This window comes from Carassius carassius, chromosome 38, assembly GCF_963082965.1.
Source record: "Carassius carassius chromosome 38, fCarCar2.1, whole genome shotgun sequence".
In the NCBI taxonomy this organism is placed as follows: domain Eukaryota; kingdom Metazoa; phylum Chordata; class Actinopteri; order Cypriniformes; family Cyprinidae; genus Carassius; species Carassius carassius.
This window is the reverse complement of record NC_081792.1, coordinates 23,730,662-23,746,302: the sequence shown is the minus strand read 5'-3', so window position 1 is coordinate 23,746,302 and position 15,641 is coordinate 23,730,662. Positions and strand designations below refer to the sequence as shown.

The 15,641-nt window shown below is 36.1% G+C and overlaps 1 protein-coding gene across 2 annotated transcripts in view; it reads right to left on the bottom strand.

Moving 5' to 3' along the window:
- LOC132119593 (contactin-associated protein-like 5) overlaps positions 1-10,169 on the bottom strand; it is an 81,491-nt gene extending 71,322 nt beyond the window's left edge. The window contains exon 1 of one of the 2 annotated variants that reach the window (XR_009426172.1): positions 9,907-10,169. Coding sequence is in view for 1 of the 2 variants with exons in the window: in XM_059529689.1 (XP_059385672.1) it covers positions 9,907-9,985 (79 nt within the window). In the remaining variant the exon portion in view is untranslated. The remainder of the gene's footprint in view (positions 1-9,906) is intronic. The other variant, XM_059529689.1, reaches the window with a different exon arrangement.
- Positions 10,170-15,641: the final 5,472 nt, after the last annotated feature.

Sequence of the window (15,641 nt, the reverse complement as noted above, 5' to 3'; positions counted from 1 at the left end):
AATTCCCGAAACTTCTCTTCTGACTCTTCCATTTTAGTCAAACAATCACTGCAAAACCATTTCATTTGCACTCACAATCAAATGGTGCTCTCCGATCACACACACAATAAAGTCAATAAAATAAACACTACAGAGCATTCACTAGCCACTAAAGAGAAAAATGGAGAACAAAGCATGCAGAACATTACAGGAAAAAAGAGTATATTGTATTGCGTAAACAATTTAGCAGTTCTGTAAAAAAGTATAGTAATTGCAACAGATTAAGTTGAATATATTGTATTGGCCTACTGTATGTGCTGCAAGAATATATTGTGCTGAATATTGAATAGTACCGAATGTTTGTATATATTCAGCACTTTGATTCTGAAAAAAATACTGCAGTCCAACTGCAAAGGCTAAAAAGGTAAAATATTGTAAAACTCTAAATGAATAGCATGTTACAGTACATTCAAATACTGTAAGTTGTGCAATTGTAAAATCAGGGTTAAGGAGAGATTCAGTCTCAGCATCATGTCTTTGTGCTTGAGTCCAGCCTGAGGACTTTGTCCACATCACAAGTAATGTTGTGTTTTTTGCTAGACAAAGAGAAAAACCCCTCTGGTCTGACAGAGCCAGCCTTGATTATACTCTCAAAGACTTACTCTTTCTCTCCTCATCCTCCAGTTCTTACTCTTCCTCCTCTCCTTCTCAGATTGTTTCCATTAATTGTTTGAATCATCATTCAGTCATCTGTGCCACTTTTGCAGCTTGTGTTTAACATTTTGCAGCACAAATGCATTACAGTGTGATAAGTATTTAAGTGAATGAGAATGTGTTTTGCAAAAAGATTGCATGAGATTTGCAAATAGAGTAGAGAACAAAACAATACATATTAAAGGCTATGAAAACAAACAAAGTGAAAGTCAGCCTTTATATTATGTGCATAAAAGGGTTAAATTCACAAAACTAAAAATTAATGGTTTTAGGCTATTTTGATTACTCCCTTATAGTCACTTTACAGTCAGTGCAATCATAAAAAATACACTAGACTTACTTGTAGGTTTAAAATTCTATGTCACATTTATTGTCCAACTACATATATTTTAGTGAAATGTATATTTTAATCAGAATTATTGCACTTCTATTTAATTGAGCTGTGTCTGTGAAGTCACTTCTGACAGAAAAAAAAAATATATTTCCATGACTTTCTAACATCTACAGATGGAGAATATACCTGTGAAATGTAAGTTATGCACATCTCAAACACATTAAACAGTGTGAGTAGCCTAGTGTCTCTGTCAGCAGCACATGCAGACTTTCTGTCAGAGCATATGATGGGCCGAGCTGCTTAAACTAATATGCAAAACTAAACTATAAACTACGTCTTACCAATTTTTAAAGGCTTTAATATGAAGCTTGTCACATATTTAGAACAAATTGGATTAGGCACAGGAGCTCAGTCTGTGTTTTCCGCAATATTTTCAGATGAGCTTGTATCAAACTACTGTACATCGATATACTAAATGGTATTGTCTCATATTGAATCGCTTATAAATAAAATATTGATGTATCGTATAAACTTGATATGCCACACAGGCCTACATGCAAGGTCAAAAACCACTTTAATTTTCTTATATATTTAATTTCACTTTACAGGGCTTCTGACTGCAACCAAAATGGTCATATTTGCAACCAAAAATATTAATTTGCAAGATGAGTTTTTGCTGAGATCGCAAAAGTCTGAAATAAAAGTGCAGAGAAGCAGTTTCTATTTCATGCGTAAATTGAACAAACTACAAAATGTAAAGCTGTCAGCTGTCTGTACATTAACAATATATTGTTAACAATTTGTTTATAATCAACAATAACATGGCTTCTTGTTGTCAAATTCTTTAGTTTATGCTGTTCTGTTAAAGGTGACCTATGCCTCTTTCTACAATATGTAATACAAATCTCAGTTATATCCAGAATGTGTCTGTGAAGTTTCAACTCAAAATACCCACGCAGATCAATCATTATATCATTATGAAAATGCCGACTTCGAGAGGAAGCAGAAACAAGCTGTTTTTGTGCATGTATCTTTAAATGCAAATTAGCTGTTGCTCCACACCCCATTTTCCAGGATAGAGCTGTTCCTTTACAGCTCGTACATCAGATCCTCTGATAGAAAAAACATCTGTTTAGTTTTGATTATCATGTCTATCACGCTGAAATCATGTGTTTTAAAGTCACATTAGTTTAAACTTCTGATATAGTGTTTTCTGAGCGCAAATACTCGAAGCACATACACAAAAACATCTTTTCATGTCTTATTGTGTTCAAACTGTCAAAAACACAAAAGTTTATGTTAAAAACACAAGAGTTACAAAAACAGTCTGTTATGTCTGTGAAGGTAAACAGCTGGGAAAGAAATTGCATTTCTATATTAGATCTGTGTGGCAGCAGCATAATATACAGTAAATAATAATAATAAATAATACTTGTCTCCTCTGAGTCTGGGACTCTAAATAGTGTTTTGTGCTCATCTGTGCAGCTCACAATAGAACATTTAACATGCTTTGCTCAACCTTTTGCCATGGTGCTAGAAAAAGCACCGTGAGTGGAATGTGCAGATAAAGGGGCGGTGACATTATAATAAGATCCCTTTGCCACATCACAAAGGGAGCAGAGTCTGACCCACTTGTTTTTTTATTCAGACACTTGCAGAAAAAGGCATACCAAAACCTTTTTTTGGGTTAATCTTTTTCACATTTCCTGGGTTGATAGATGCACCGAGGTCCCAATCATAGCACTTAAAACCAGAAAAAGTCAGATTTTCATGATATGTCACCTTTAATTCATGATTTTCAAGTGCAGAAAGTGCTAAATAATCAGAGTATTATTATTAGTAATTACAGCTTTGTGCTTTGTGACATTTTAATAAACAAAGTATCCACTTTAAAATTCTGCCAAATTCTTAACAAAATTTAAAACAATAAATACATTTTTTGGTGCTCTTAAATGCATCATGAATGATGGCTTAAGCAACTCATTTCAAGCGGCATATGAACCCATCATATCTTTCTCTTTACTACTATAGTACGAAATAAATGACATGAATGGACATCAAAGGGTATATTATAAGATAAAGTACATCTACTGTAATGTCTCAGATAATCATTCAGTGTTTCAAACTGCAGAAAACATGTAGCTAATACTTGTAAACAATGCCTCTGAATAACTTTTGGTGTCCATAAGCTCAGTAGGCGACTAGAAAAAAGTAACTATAAATAGGAACGTTTTGCTTAATTTATGTTGCATATTCATATTTTTCCTTTACCATATTGTCTACATGATAAGAAAGAATGCAAGGCAGGGCTCCAGACTGCAAACATTTTTTCTGCCGGTGTGACTAATTTGTGCGACCACTGCGTTGCCCAACTTATAAGCTCTGCCATTTCTGTTGCATTTGAGAAACAGCAAACGAAAGCTAAACTAAACCGAGCCACATTTCAGCTGCGCAGAGCGGACCATTTATCAGCGCAGATAAATGGCAGGACATATGACAACATTTATAGCATACATTGATTTGGAGCCCAAACTACACTCAATGGCCAAGTGATGCTGACATAATTATTGTTCACGATATTGGCACAGATTCTGTGTAATAAACTATTCTATGACTGTATGTAGTTCTCAAGTTAGAAACAACTTTAGTTCCCACTTTAAGTGAACCTTAGTTCCCAGGACATCTACAAGATGGATTAAAATGCTGATAAAGACACAAAATATCACTGAGATTGGAGAAGCAGTCATCAGTGAAATGACAGGAACACAGCAAAGGGTTATGATTTAACTGCTGTGGTATCTTAGTAATGATGAATTTTAACCACTGCTTCTTCACAGCCTCATCCTTTGGAAATAAAAATAAACTGAATTCACTTTCACAGCGCAGAGCACAGTGTATTCTTGACATAACGTTACCCACATGAACGAGCTACAGCATTTTAAGTTTGTTTTCCCGGCATGTGTATGTAGAGCAACGGCGGGCATTATGCAAATGAAAGAATTTGTGACGTGTGAAATTCACGGAATGGGATTCAAATTTAAAACAATGTTTCAGAGTCGACTCTTTCGTTTGAGAGACAATATCTTGATTTACGATGCACTTTCAGCTTACAACTTTGCAGACTGTTTACATTCACATGCAGCTGAATTACGCACTGCATGAAATGTAATTTCCAAAATTCCATAATAGGGGCACATTAAGAAGATTTTCATGAATCTGGCCTGATTTTAAACAGCCAACAGAGAAACATGACTTGATCGATTAAATACTGTCAAAAATGTAATGCCATAAAGTTCGTCAGCTCTGCCCCGCTACTAATAAATAAAATAGCTTCACTGCTGAAAAGCTACATGATTTAAAATCCAGCTTCAGCATTTGGAGTGACGCCCAAAAATGATTATAAATATAGCAAGACGTCCCTCCAGCATTTCATGAATGTGGTGAAAACCAACATAAAACAGCTCCATAAATAAACACCCACAAGTCACATGTAACACTCAGTAGAAAAGACTGTTAACACATGACTCAGAAGCTCACAGACAGAGCATAATTTAGGCTGACTTGACTGCCTAAGTTCCTTAATCTACATCAACAGCTGTAAGCCTATGTAAGCATGCTTCCTGTTTCTTATCGAAATGTAAACCATATGGAAGTGCATTCTGTGCAGGCAAATAAACAATTCTGCTTCTCTACCAGTGTAATGATAACATGCATTTGCATGAAATACATGAAAATGTAGCAAATGGCTAAAGAAACCTCACTGCCATACAGCTGACTGTGATTTGATTTTTCTGTGGTAGGATGCTAGAAAGACATTGTCACATTACAAATCGAAAGTGCTGCCTATAATTATTGCTGCTATATTTACAGAAATCTGAAAGGGTGTAAAACGACATAAACCTATTTCTGCCTCCCATTTTGAGTCTAAAGTTTTTTTAAAGCATTCTCCCTGTATAATCAACTGCATTTACTCCAGGGGTTTGCCTGATTGTTCACATAGCCCTGATCTCACATTTGCTCTCTATTTCAGAGCACTTTTTCCAAAATGTAACTTATTTAAAGGAAAGTTATTTTCTCCTGGCAAGGGTCCATGAGTTCAATCACTCACAGACCTGTTCATGGGCGCTGAAGTCTGTGAGAGACCGATTGAAAACTGCAGAGGGCTTTTGTTCTCAGCAGGGAGCGAGTTAAATGCCACTTCTCTGACTTACAGAAGCTGCAGCACCTCTGCCTTACATGGGCGGTGCTGACTGCTCGTCGACAGCAACCTTCCACATTCCTCCAACAAAACACTTCCAACATTGTCACAGTCATGAACTACTCTTACTGCACACCAAAAACCACACCAATCACATTTAAACGCTTGACTTAACCCTCACTACTCTTGACTAATTCCTCTACTGCACCCCAACACACTTGCACAGTTAATTGCAGGCGTTTTCAAACTGAGGTCCTCCAGACCCCAGGAGAACATTTAAGACAAATATACTGTAAAATTTTAGCATTGCTGTCTATGATTAAAGTTCTAGCAATTGCAGATCTATAATTGATGTTGGCTTGGTGAAGCTCTCTGTGGTTAGTTTTTGAGGAAACAGGGAATTCAAGGTGAATATCGAGGTTGGCTATAACTAGCAGCAGTTCTTGTTGTTTGGACAGAATTATTTTCCTTCCAGAATCCTTTCTGGTTTCTATTATTCACTTTGGGTTTCACCCACTATTCTTTTTCGAGCCTGTCCTCCAACAAAAAACGACCATATAGGTCGTTTGTGCAAGCACCTTATTACGACCTATATTTACGTTTTAAAGTTAAGCGGCCTCTAGCGGGCGTAAAAATAATGACAGTATCGCGTTGAGTCTGTCGTCATGAAATGACGTAGAACGTCATTACAAATCAAAACGCACGTTTATTTAAATGCAATGTGAGGACTTTTTACACCGATCTCACAGTAATTTGTACGTATTTTACTAGGTGGCTTATTCGTTCGAATGACCACACCTAAACCCATCCCTAAACCTAACCCTCACAGAAATCATGCTAAATTATGATTTATTGAGCATATACATTTTACGTGCACGTCAGTTCTCTGGGATCGAACCCATGATAGCATGATTGCATATCAAGGTATAACGCAATAAACTATCAACTGAGCTACACGAAACGCAAATCACAGTGCAAATAAAAGAGTACAAAACATTAATATGAAAACGACCTTTTGCCGATAGGGGCGCAATTGTAGTATACGCTCTGATGGGTCCTATTTCAGGGATTTGGACAAACGACCTATACGAGCGTATTGGTTGGAGGACAGGTTGTCTTTTTCGCTAATGAAGTCTTGACCAGCTTTGTGTACACATAATCATAAATAATGTTGTTCTTCTTTGTTGTTAAAATACCAAACAATTGGGCTGTTAAGGTTACAGATGCTCCTGCTATGTGTGCTTTCATGATTTGCCCTTGTTGCAAGTCTGACAAGTCACCCACTTCACCCACAGCATGTGCTAAACACTGCTGAACACAACACAACCTATATACAACCTTATATACAACCTAGAAAACAGACAATAAACAGAAAAATAAATGATAATCACAACATAATTATTTTTTTTCTTATTTCTTCTTTTTTTTTTTTTGACTATACTATAGCCTACAGAAATTGTATTAATCCTTATAACACAGGGTGTTCACATTATTTTGGCCAACTCCTGTATATCTAACAGTATACTGCATGATCTTTGATAGTTTTTATTTTTTTTTTTGCCTTTGGCTTTGGTACAGTGAGAATGTACAACCCATTTAATTTAGCTAACAATATCTGACCTTACTCACACAGTATAAATAGGTCTGTACTCGAAAATATTTCCATAATTGTTTATACCAGTGGTTCCCAAACTTTTCCATTCCACGACCCACCTAGACAAGTGTAATCTATTTCATGACCCACCACAATATTTGAGGAAAAAAAAAGGTTGATATTACTTTAAGCCTAATCTTACTTAAAAGTTTGATGACAGAAATGAAGTATTTAAGAAAAAAAACCTTTTTATTTTAGAGTAGGCCTACACCTGAAAAAAATCACTATTAATATTTAAGTTTTAATTTTTGTTTACAGACTTTAGAATATGTAGTGTCCATAAAAACGTTAAACAGGCTCACTCCAGTGAACTGTAATCTGCGCTGCTGTGTTTTGTTGCAGAAAATGCATTCACGATCCTTCGTGTGTGTCGGTGAGAACGGAGCACAATCCAACACTTTTTTTAGAAAAAGCATAAGAAGCAAAGCAGAACTATCTAAAACTGTTTGGAGATTAAAATAATTGTGAAATAGGTAAAAAATAATAATAAACATGTGTCTCGTTTTAAATAAACAAACAAAAAAAAAAACTGGATGACATTAAGTTCAGGCAGAAATTTATTTTAGCAATGGTTAAATTAATGTTCAGCAATATCTTCAAAAGATTTCTGAACTTTGGCAAATTTTTCTCTAAAAAGAGATGATACGTCAAGGAGTATTGCATTATTTTTTTGTGCATTTTGTTATGTGGAAATGTTTAAATCTTGTAGTGTTACAATTAACCCTGCGTTTGTGCACTGCTCACCCTGTACATGTGAAATGCTTTTTACAAACCGTTTCCCGAACGAAAAAAGTGCACAGAGCTCAAACGGACGATAGAAATGAATGAACATGGCCTACCTGAAACCGTTTTCGTAACATTTGTTTTCTGGTGTATGCAATCTCATGCGGAATATAGTGTATTGAAGTGAGCAAGTTTTTCTCTTTTAATAATGCGGACCGATTGAACCTTTTAATGACATTGCTCTGAGACCTTCACTGTTATTACAACTCGTGCGCGCCCGCGCTTCAAAACACGCAAAGCACGCGGACTTAATTGCAATTCGAAAATCACACTAAGGATATTGCAGTCCTTATTAATGTTGGTGGGCTATATCATTGTGACGAGTGGGTTCCCGGTTCCCGCCTCCTCCTTCCCGTGATTGAGAAGTTTTTAATGTGTTAGACTGGTGCCGAAGCCTGGGAGGAAGGAGGGACGCGGTGCCGAAGATCCCTCGGCACTGAGGTGAATCCGCAGTGCCATCGAGCAGGGCGAAGGAGGATGCTCGAGGCGGTGGGCTGGAGTGAGTTGCCGGGGAGACGGACGCTCCTCTTTTGTATCCTTCCGATCTCCTCCGTGGTTCTCGAGACTGGTGAGTCGAGCAGGTGTCGCTCAATTCCAATCACTCCACCGGCCTCGCACCGTTCCCACTCGTCACTTTCGTGCAGCCCTAGACTGAACTGTGTGTGTGTGTGTCATTGAAACGCAAATTTAGCTGCAGCCAAGTGACTTTGTGCGACCCACCTTGTTCCATTCTGTGACCCACAAGTGGGTCGCGACCCACAGTTTGAAAACCCCTGGTTTATACTTTAAGGCAGCCCCACGCAAGGGAATCAAAATAATTTGTAGTATTTGGAATGAAGAACGTTTGAAAATATCTGCTTTAGTGCACTCCAAAACTCTCTCTCACCAAAAAAAAACCAAAAAAAAAACCACCACTTTCCAGGCTACTGCAACTTTTAAAACACTCACACACAAATTAAATACACCTACTGCTCTACAGCACCTTCAGTAAACTTTCAGTGCAAAACACATCTTGGTTTTACTATATTAGTGAGGATTTATCATAAACTCAATAGTTATCATACTGAGGTGAAGATATATGCTAAACCTAGATACTGACTCTTTAGCCTAATCTAAAGATGTTTGGCCAAGTGTTTTTCCAAGTGAGGGCTATCTCATATATTGCAAAGTTGGTTTCTGATAGCTTTCTATGTTAGTGTGGGCATAAAAAAATTAAATAAAGCAAATAATACATAAGAAATAATGTCCCCACAGATGTAGCAAAAATCTGTACACATCTCATAATATAGGTTTCAAGGTCTTCTCATTTTTACATTTTAATTTAGACATTGTAGAGATATTCCTAGTATGCGCGGTTTGCTAGTCTTCCCAAGTTAGGTGATTTCACGTTTAACTATTCTTGGCAGGACGAAGACAACACCTGACCCACACACACTTCATCCTTTCGAGCGAGTATCTTAGGCTGTTCGATCGGGGCAGATCTTCAGCATTTCATTCCTCTTAGTACTCCTCCTATCTTTCGCACTTGCTTCCAAACAGATTAAATTAAATGGTAAATGGTAAAAAATCGGAGCGTGACTTTTCAAGAGACGTCTTTCTGCTCGTGCATGCCTTCTTGTGAGAGTGCTCGCGAGAGAGATCATGGATGAAAGACGAGCACGTATCACAATCTTTTTTATGGTGGCAAAATAGTAATTTTCTCTTTTTTTTTCTTTTGACGCGATAATTTCTGTATCTTTATTTAAGAACCGACTCTTGCCTCGCCAAAGGGTGAACGACATTTCTATGTGAGCGTAGACCACCTTTGTTCAAATGTACTAATACCAAATGTAAAATAAGCAAACATAAAATTATACACAATTTTAGCAAAGAGGGGACTTAAACTGCAGATTTCAGTGAAAACATTAAAATCGTGATCCCCACAATGTCGAGTCACTTTAAAAAGCCACAGTGGTCTTAGGGAAGTTATCTACTGTAACGTTACTGCTATACAAAACTCATAACATAAATACATAACAGACACTATGAATGTTTCTTCATTAACAGGACTACTTAATAAATGAACGACACTGCAATTTTCGTATAGCCTACTGGCTGCTTACAAACTGCCTTTTAAATGTTTTTAATTACGCGAGCAGTCTGGCTGGATTTCTTAAAATCTCTCATGTTTGGACGTGTTTAGATGAGGTTTAATACAACGACAAGTTAACACTTGTATTTCACATAATAAATACATTAACTTACAGTTACTCGCCGATAAAACCGAAGTTAACGCGCTTAACGTCGTGAGGAGGAACATTCCGATGCTGTTGTGGAACCTCATGTTTGGAAAAGTACTCCGCTCCGCACTTCTGGGGCACCTTAAAACCGTTAAGGAAAAAAAGTGTTAAATCTCGTGAAGGTAGCGCTCTGACTCCCACCACAATGAGCTGCAGCCACGAATGAGCGCGCGCCTCCCGCCGTTTCCTCACATCCCTGTGAAGGACTGATCCAACACTTGCTCTCTCTCTCTCTCTCTCTCTCTCTCTCTCTGTGGGTCAGTGCTTATCTCAGTCATTCGCTCTTTGGAAACTGTATGCTTCAGAATACAAGTGGCTCTCGATTTCAGGACCACGGAGAGCTCCACTTTTTTTTCCTTGTTATGATTTTCAAACCAAGAAGCCTCAATAAGTTTGAGAAAAAGTTTAGAAAAAAAAACTGTTCTGAAATGTTAATAAAAAACTGTTAAAATGTACTGAATTGCAGTTTTTAACATTTAATTCTACTTCATACAGGCTGGTGATTAATTGCAATTATTTTGTTCCAAATGTTATTTTTCACCTATGTTTCGGGTCTTTATACAAATATAGACATGATAATATGTATGATAATAAAAAGATAGATAACCCCTCACAAAAAGTTAATCATTATACTGTATTAGGAGCTATGACAACGTGCATATTGTTGATTTAGGTAACGTGCCTCAAGTAGATTCCTAATGGAACCCTGATACATGCGTTAGCTTCGTTCATTCCGTCTGAATAGTTCCCACTCTATAAATTGCAAATTTAATAACTTATAAAGTACTAGGTCGTCCCATATCGCAAAGTTAATAAAACAGCGATATGACATTGTATGACATGTTGCTGTGTATCCGCTGAGTTGTGCACGAGGCCTTGAAAGCGGAAATGCCGTCACATTCCAGAAGTTGACAATGGAAAAGAATTACGGTTTCCAGAAAGGAACGGGTTTGATTCAGTTGCTGAATGTAATAGGGACTTTGGTGATACATCGTGGTATTTTGAAGCCACGAGAACATTTTGTCGAGATAACGGCGACATTTTTTTTGCGATATACGGTATTTAGAAAAAATTAAGAAAAAAAAAAAAAAAAAAAAAGAAAACATTTTTTGTTTCAGGCTACTTCAACCTTAAAAACACTCAGATACTAATCAAACACACTGCTCTACTGGACCTTCAATATTCTTTCAGTGTACACCAAACGCACGTTGGTTTCATTAGGCTATATAAGTAAGGACTTAACTCAATGGTTTTCATACTGAAATATATAAGATAAATACTTGAAGATATATGCTAAAATGCTAAACCTAAACACTGACCCTAAACCTAACCCTCACTCAAACCTGATTAGTGGGTTTAAACCAAAAGATGTTTGGCTAAGTGTTTTTCCAAGTGAGGACAATCTCAAAAATTACAAAGTTTGTTTCTGACAGCTTTCTATATTAGTTAGGGCATAAAAAACAAATAAAGTAAATAAATAATAAGCAAATAATGTCCCCACAAATGTAGCAAAAACCTATACATATCTCATAATATAGTTTTCACCACGTTCTTTTTTTTTTCTTTCTAATATAGTGGGGATTTTCCATGCCTTTTATGCTTTTTCTATTGTACACATAATAATGATATTATCTGCCCTCATATACACACTTCTCATTTTTACATTCACGGTATACGGTATTTAAGTATTTTCTAAAAAAAAATTATTGGGATGGAATATATATCATATCATAATATCGTATATCATAGTATTTCACAATATTACTATTTTACTGCATTTTTTATGTTTTCATTTTTATTTTTAAATAAATGCACCCTTAATTACATTAAAACATGTAATTACTCTAAACTTTGCCTTGAAACATTTTCATTTTATGGCTCAGATCATAATGGTCACTTTGTATGGCCAGTGTTGGGCAGGTGCTGATAGATGTTTGCATTAATATTGAGAGTTCCTTCATGCCAGAGAGTGAATTGAAATCACCATGACATATTGATACACCAGGGGAGTACTGTGTGTGTGTGATGAGAAGATATGAGTTTCAGACTGAGTAAATATCTGAAGGAAATGTTTGTTTGATCCTTTCCAGAGTAAAGAATGGCAAGAATGAGAACACAACTTTCTAATACACTGTCTTTTTCTCACGCATGCTGTCTGCGTGTCTCATTAAAACAAGTCTGACCTACTGATCTCCCGCTGTGAAGCTTGAGTTAAGGGCGATTTCTCTGTGTGGGAGAAATGCCATGAGACACCCACTCCATGCTGGAGTTCAATTCACTTCAATATTGCAGAAACAGAAGTAAGGAAATGAAGTAGATAAAATCTGATGACACATGAAAGGCCCATTTCATGTCTTTATTATATGTCTATCTTTTGTTTATATTGCTTTTTAAAATGACCACTTTTCTCCAGTTGGATATAGTTACACCCACAGACCACTCATTTTCACTAACCGTCTGATATTGCACACATGAACTGCTCATAGTCATAAGTCTGACTACATGAGTACTGATTTTCAAGCGCTAACTGATTCAAGATTAGATGTACAGATGAAGAACCATGCAGTAGGATCTGCTAATGAAGAAGTTTGGTTTGGCTGACAGCTTGTGGTGACAGTATCTTTAGAAGAGTCTATGAATAAGTACGATTTGAATTACAATGATTGAGTCTATAAATATGCAACTGTCTGACCTTTCAATCCATATGCACTCTTGATAAAACTTGTGTATTGCGTCTAATCAAAAGTGAATATCCTACAATTCAAAGAAGAAAGCAGAGAGGAGATCAAAGGCACATCACATCAAAGAGATGAATTGAATATGTCACACGGTTGATGGCAGCACTTCTGACTTGACTACGGGGAAAAAAGTTATAAACATTCTGTAAATAAGCCATGAGAAAGTTATACATTTTAAATAAATATTAGAACTGGCAACAATATTCAAGGACAATTTAGTTAAAAAAAAATTTGCAATTATATATCTGTAATTTCATGTGGTGTAAAATAATGTGTATTTGAACTGTCATATTCACCCTGATGATCCCTCTATTATCTACCACAAGTTAACAGCTGGTGTGGAGGCGGAATTCGTTTAACTTTACATAATCTCTACCTGCAAAAAGGTCTTCAGTTTCCTATAAGGCAAAGTAAGTGTGAACTTCTCAAGGCTCTGTAGAATGAACTGACGGGCACCGGGTAAGACTTGCCTCCCAAGGGACTTCGGGGTAATTTAGAGTAAATGAAGAGAAATGAAGCGTAACCTTTAAGATGCAAACAATCTCTCCTCTCTTTTATTTTTTTGAATAATCTTCCTTTTCATCTCCTTTGCCCTTCATTCAATGGCGGACACGGGAATAATTTCCACTGATGAAGAAAAGCAAGAACTCTGCCACCCTCCACCTCTCAGGTTGATTTTCAGATGGCTTGATGTGACAAGGCAACTGATGATTTACACAATCTCTGTTCTATCATCTTATTCATGTGTAAATGTACACACATGCATGTGTAATTTTACAAAATGAGAAGTGTATATATACTACAGTTTCAATTAATACTTTTATTCAGCAAGGATGCATAAAGTTGATTAAAAGTGACTGTAAATTGTGTTTAAAAAATATAATCACAAACGATTACTATTTACTACAAAAGATGACTATTTCAAATAAATGCTGGTATTTTGAACTTTCTAAGAATCATGAAAAACAGAAATATTAGAAAATATTAAGCAGCACAACTGTGTTCAGTGTTGATACGAAATGTTTCTTGAGCGCAGAATCAGCTTAATAAGATGATTTCTGGAGGATCATGTGACACTGAAGACTGGAGTAATGGCTGCTGAAAACTTATCTTTGCAATCATGGGAATAATTTACATTTAATCATTTACAAAATTACAACAGTAATTTTAAATTGTAATATTTCACAATAATAATATAAACACTTTACAGTCAAGGTTGAAGTTAAATTAACTGAATTTTAATTTTAAAAGAAATTGTGATGCTTTAGTGTTTAGTTTAACATTTACACCAACAAGACCTTTTAAAACACTGAGACACAATAAGTGTAGAGGACTGCAGTATTGTACAAGTACTTACATAAAGTTCAAAATTAAGGAGAAAGTATGTAAATTGAACTAGGCACAAAAATATGTTTTAAGATATGATAGATCTATAGATTATGTTACACACTGTCTCTTAAGCTATGGCCTTGACACATTGCTGACTGCTATAAAAGAAAAAGGTAAATGTTTGATTGGTTAACCTAACCTAATTCACTTTAGCACCTTCTAGTAGACACTTGTCAGAAGTATGTGTGTAAGATTCCATTATATTATAGCAGATGCTATGCCTGATAGTTTGAAACATCTATACCTTGCATTTTGCAACACTGTGCTTTTTGTGGCAATGCTCAATAGTACAAGTTAATGTGTTTTTGTAATATTTTGACAAGATTTTATAAATGATTTAAGATGTAGTTGTTTCCTTGGGTGAAACTGATTTGGAAATTTTTGACATTTTTCTGCTATCTTTGACCTCACAGCTCAGGACTTTGAATGCTCTTACAACCGTGATGTAAATTTTCCACTGCTCCAGAGAGATTAGTTACATGAAAGCTCATGATGGGGAAAAGATGGCACATTTCAGATCATGAACTACCATTGAATAATAGCCATTGAATATATTTCCCTAGGTATTATAGACCTCGTGTGAAGCTTTTCCAAACTCAGCTTGATTCTTTTCACTGTCAGTCAATTTGAGGAACTTTGAAAATGATAATGAGCATACAGTGCTACTTGAAAGTTTGTGAACCCTTTAGACTATTCTTTATTTCTGCACAAATATAACCCAAAACATCAGTGTTTTCAATCAGTGTGATGACTATCGGATGTCATTGCCTGTTCTGTTTTATTTAAAGAACAAGGATCTATCAAAGTCTGAACATGTTTGTGGAAGAGAATCATGACATGAACAAAGGAGATCATTGAGGGCTTCATAAAAATAGTTTTTGTTAATCTTCACACTGGAAAAGTTTACAAAACCATCTCTAAAAACCCACAGTCAGACTGATTGTGTACAAATGGAGGAAGTTCAATACCACTATTACCCTCCCCAGGAGTATTCGACTGTATTCCAGCTTAAAAACCTTATCATATATATCCTATATATAAAACATGATTTTGGTAATATCATGGTTTGGGTCTGTTGGGTCAATGCATTCTGAATTATGCAAATTCAAAAGGAAAATGTCAGGATATCTGGCAGAGAAACTGAATCTGAATCATCTCAGCAAGACAATGACCCCAAGCACACAAGTCGTTCTACCAAAGAATGGTTAAATAAGAACAAATGTAATGTTTTGGAATGGCCAAGTCAAAGTCCGAACCTTAATTCAATTGAAATTTTGTGGAATGACCTGAAGCAATAGGAGGAAACCACCAACATCACATAGTTGAAGTGGTTCTCAATGATCAATGACTCATGATATGTAACACTGGATCATTTTTCTCAATTATAGTATATATTTTTGTCTCCTTTGTTTGACTGGATTCTATTTGACTACGTTCCAAACTTATGTCAAAGTCTGATGATGTTTTGGGTAATATTTGTGCAGAAATATTGAAAATTCAAGCAGCACTTTTAACCTTTACATCAAACAGAGTAAAAGCTGAAATTCCCAGAGAGAGAATTTGGTATTCAACA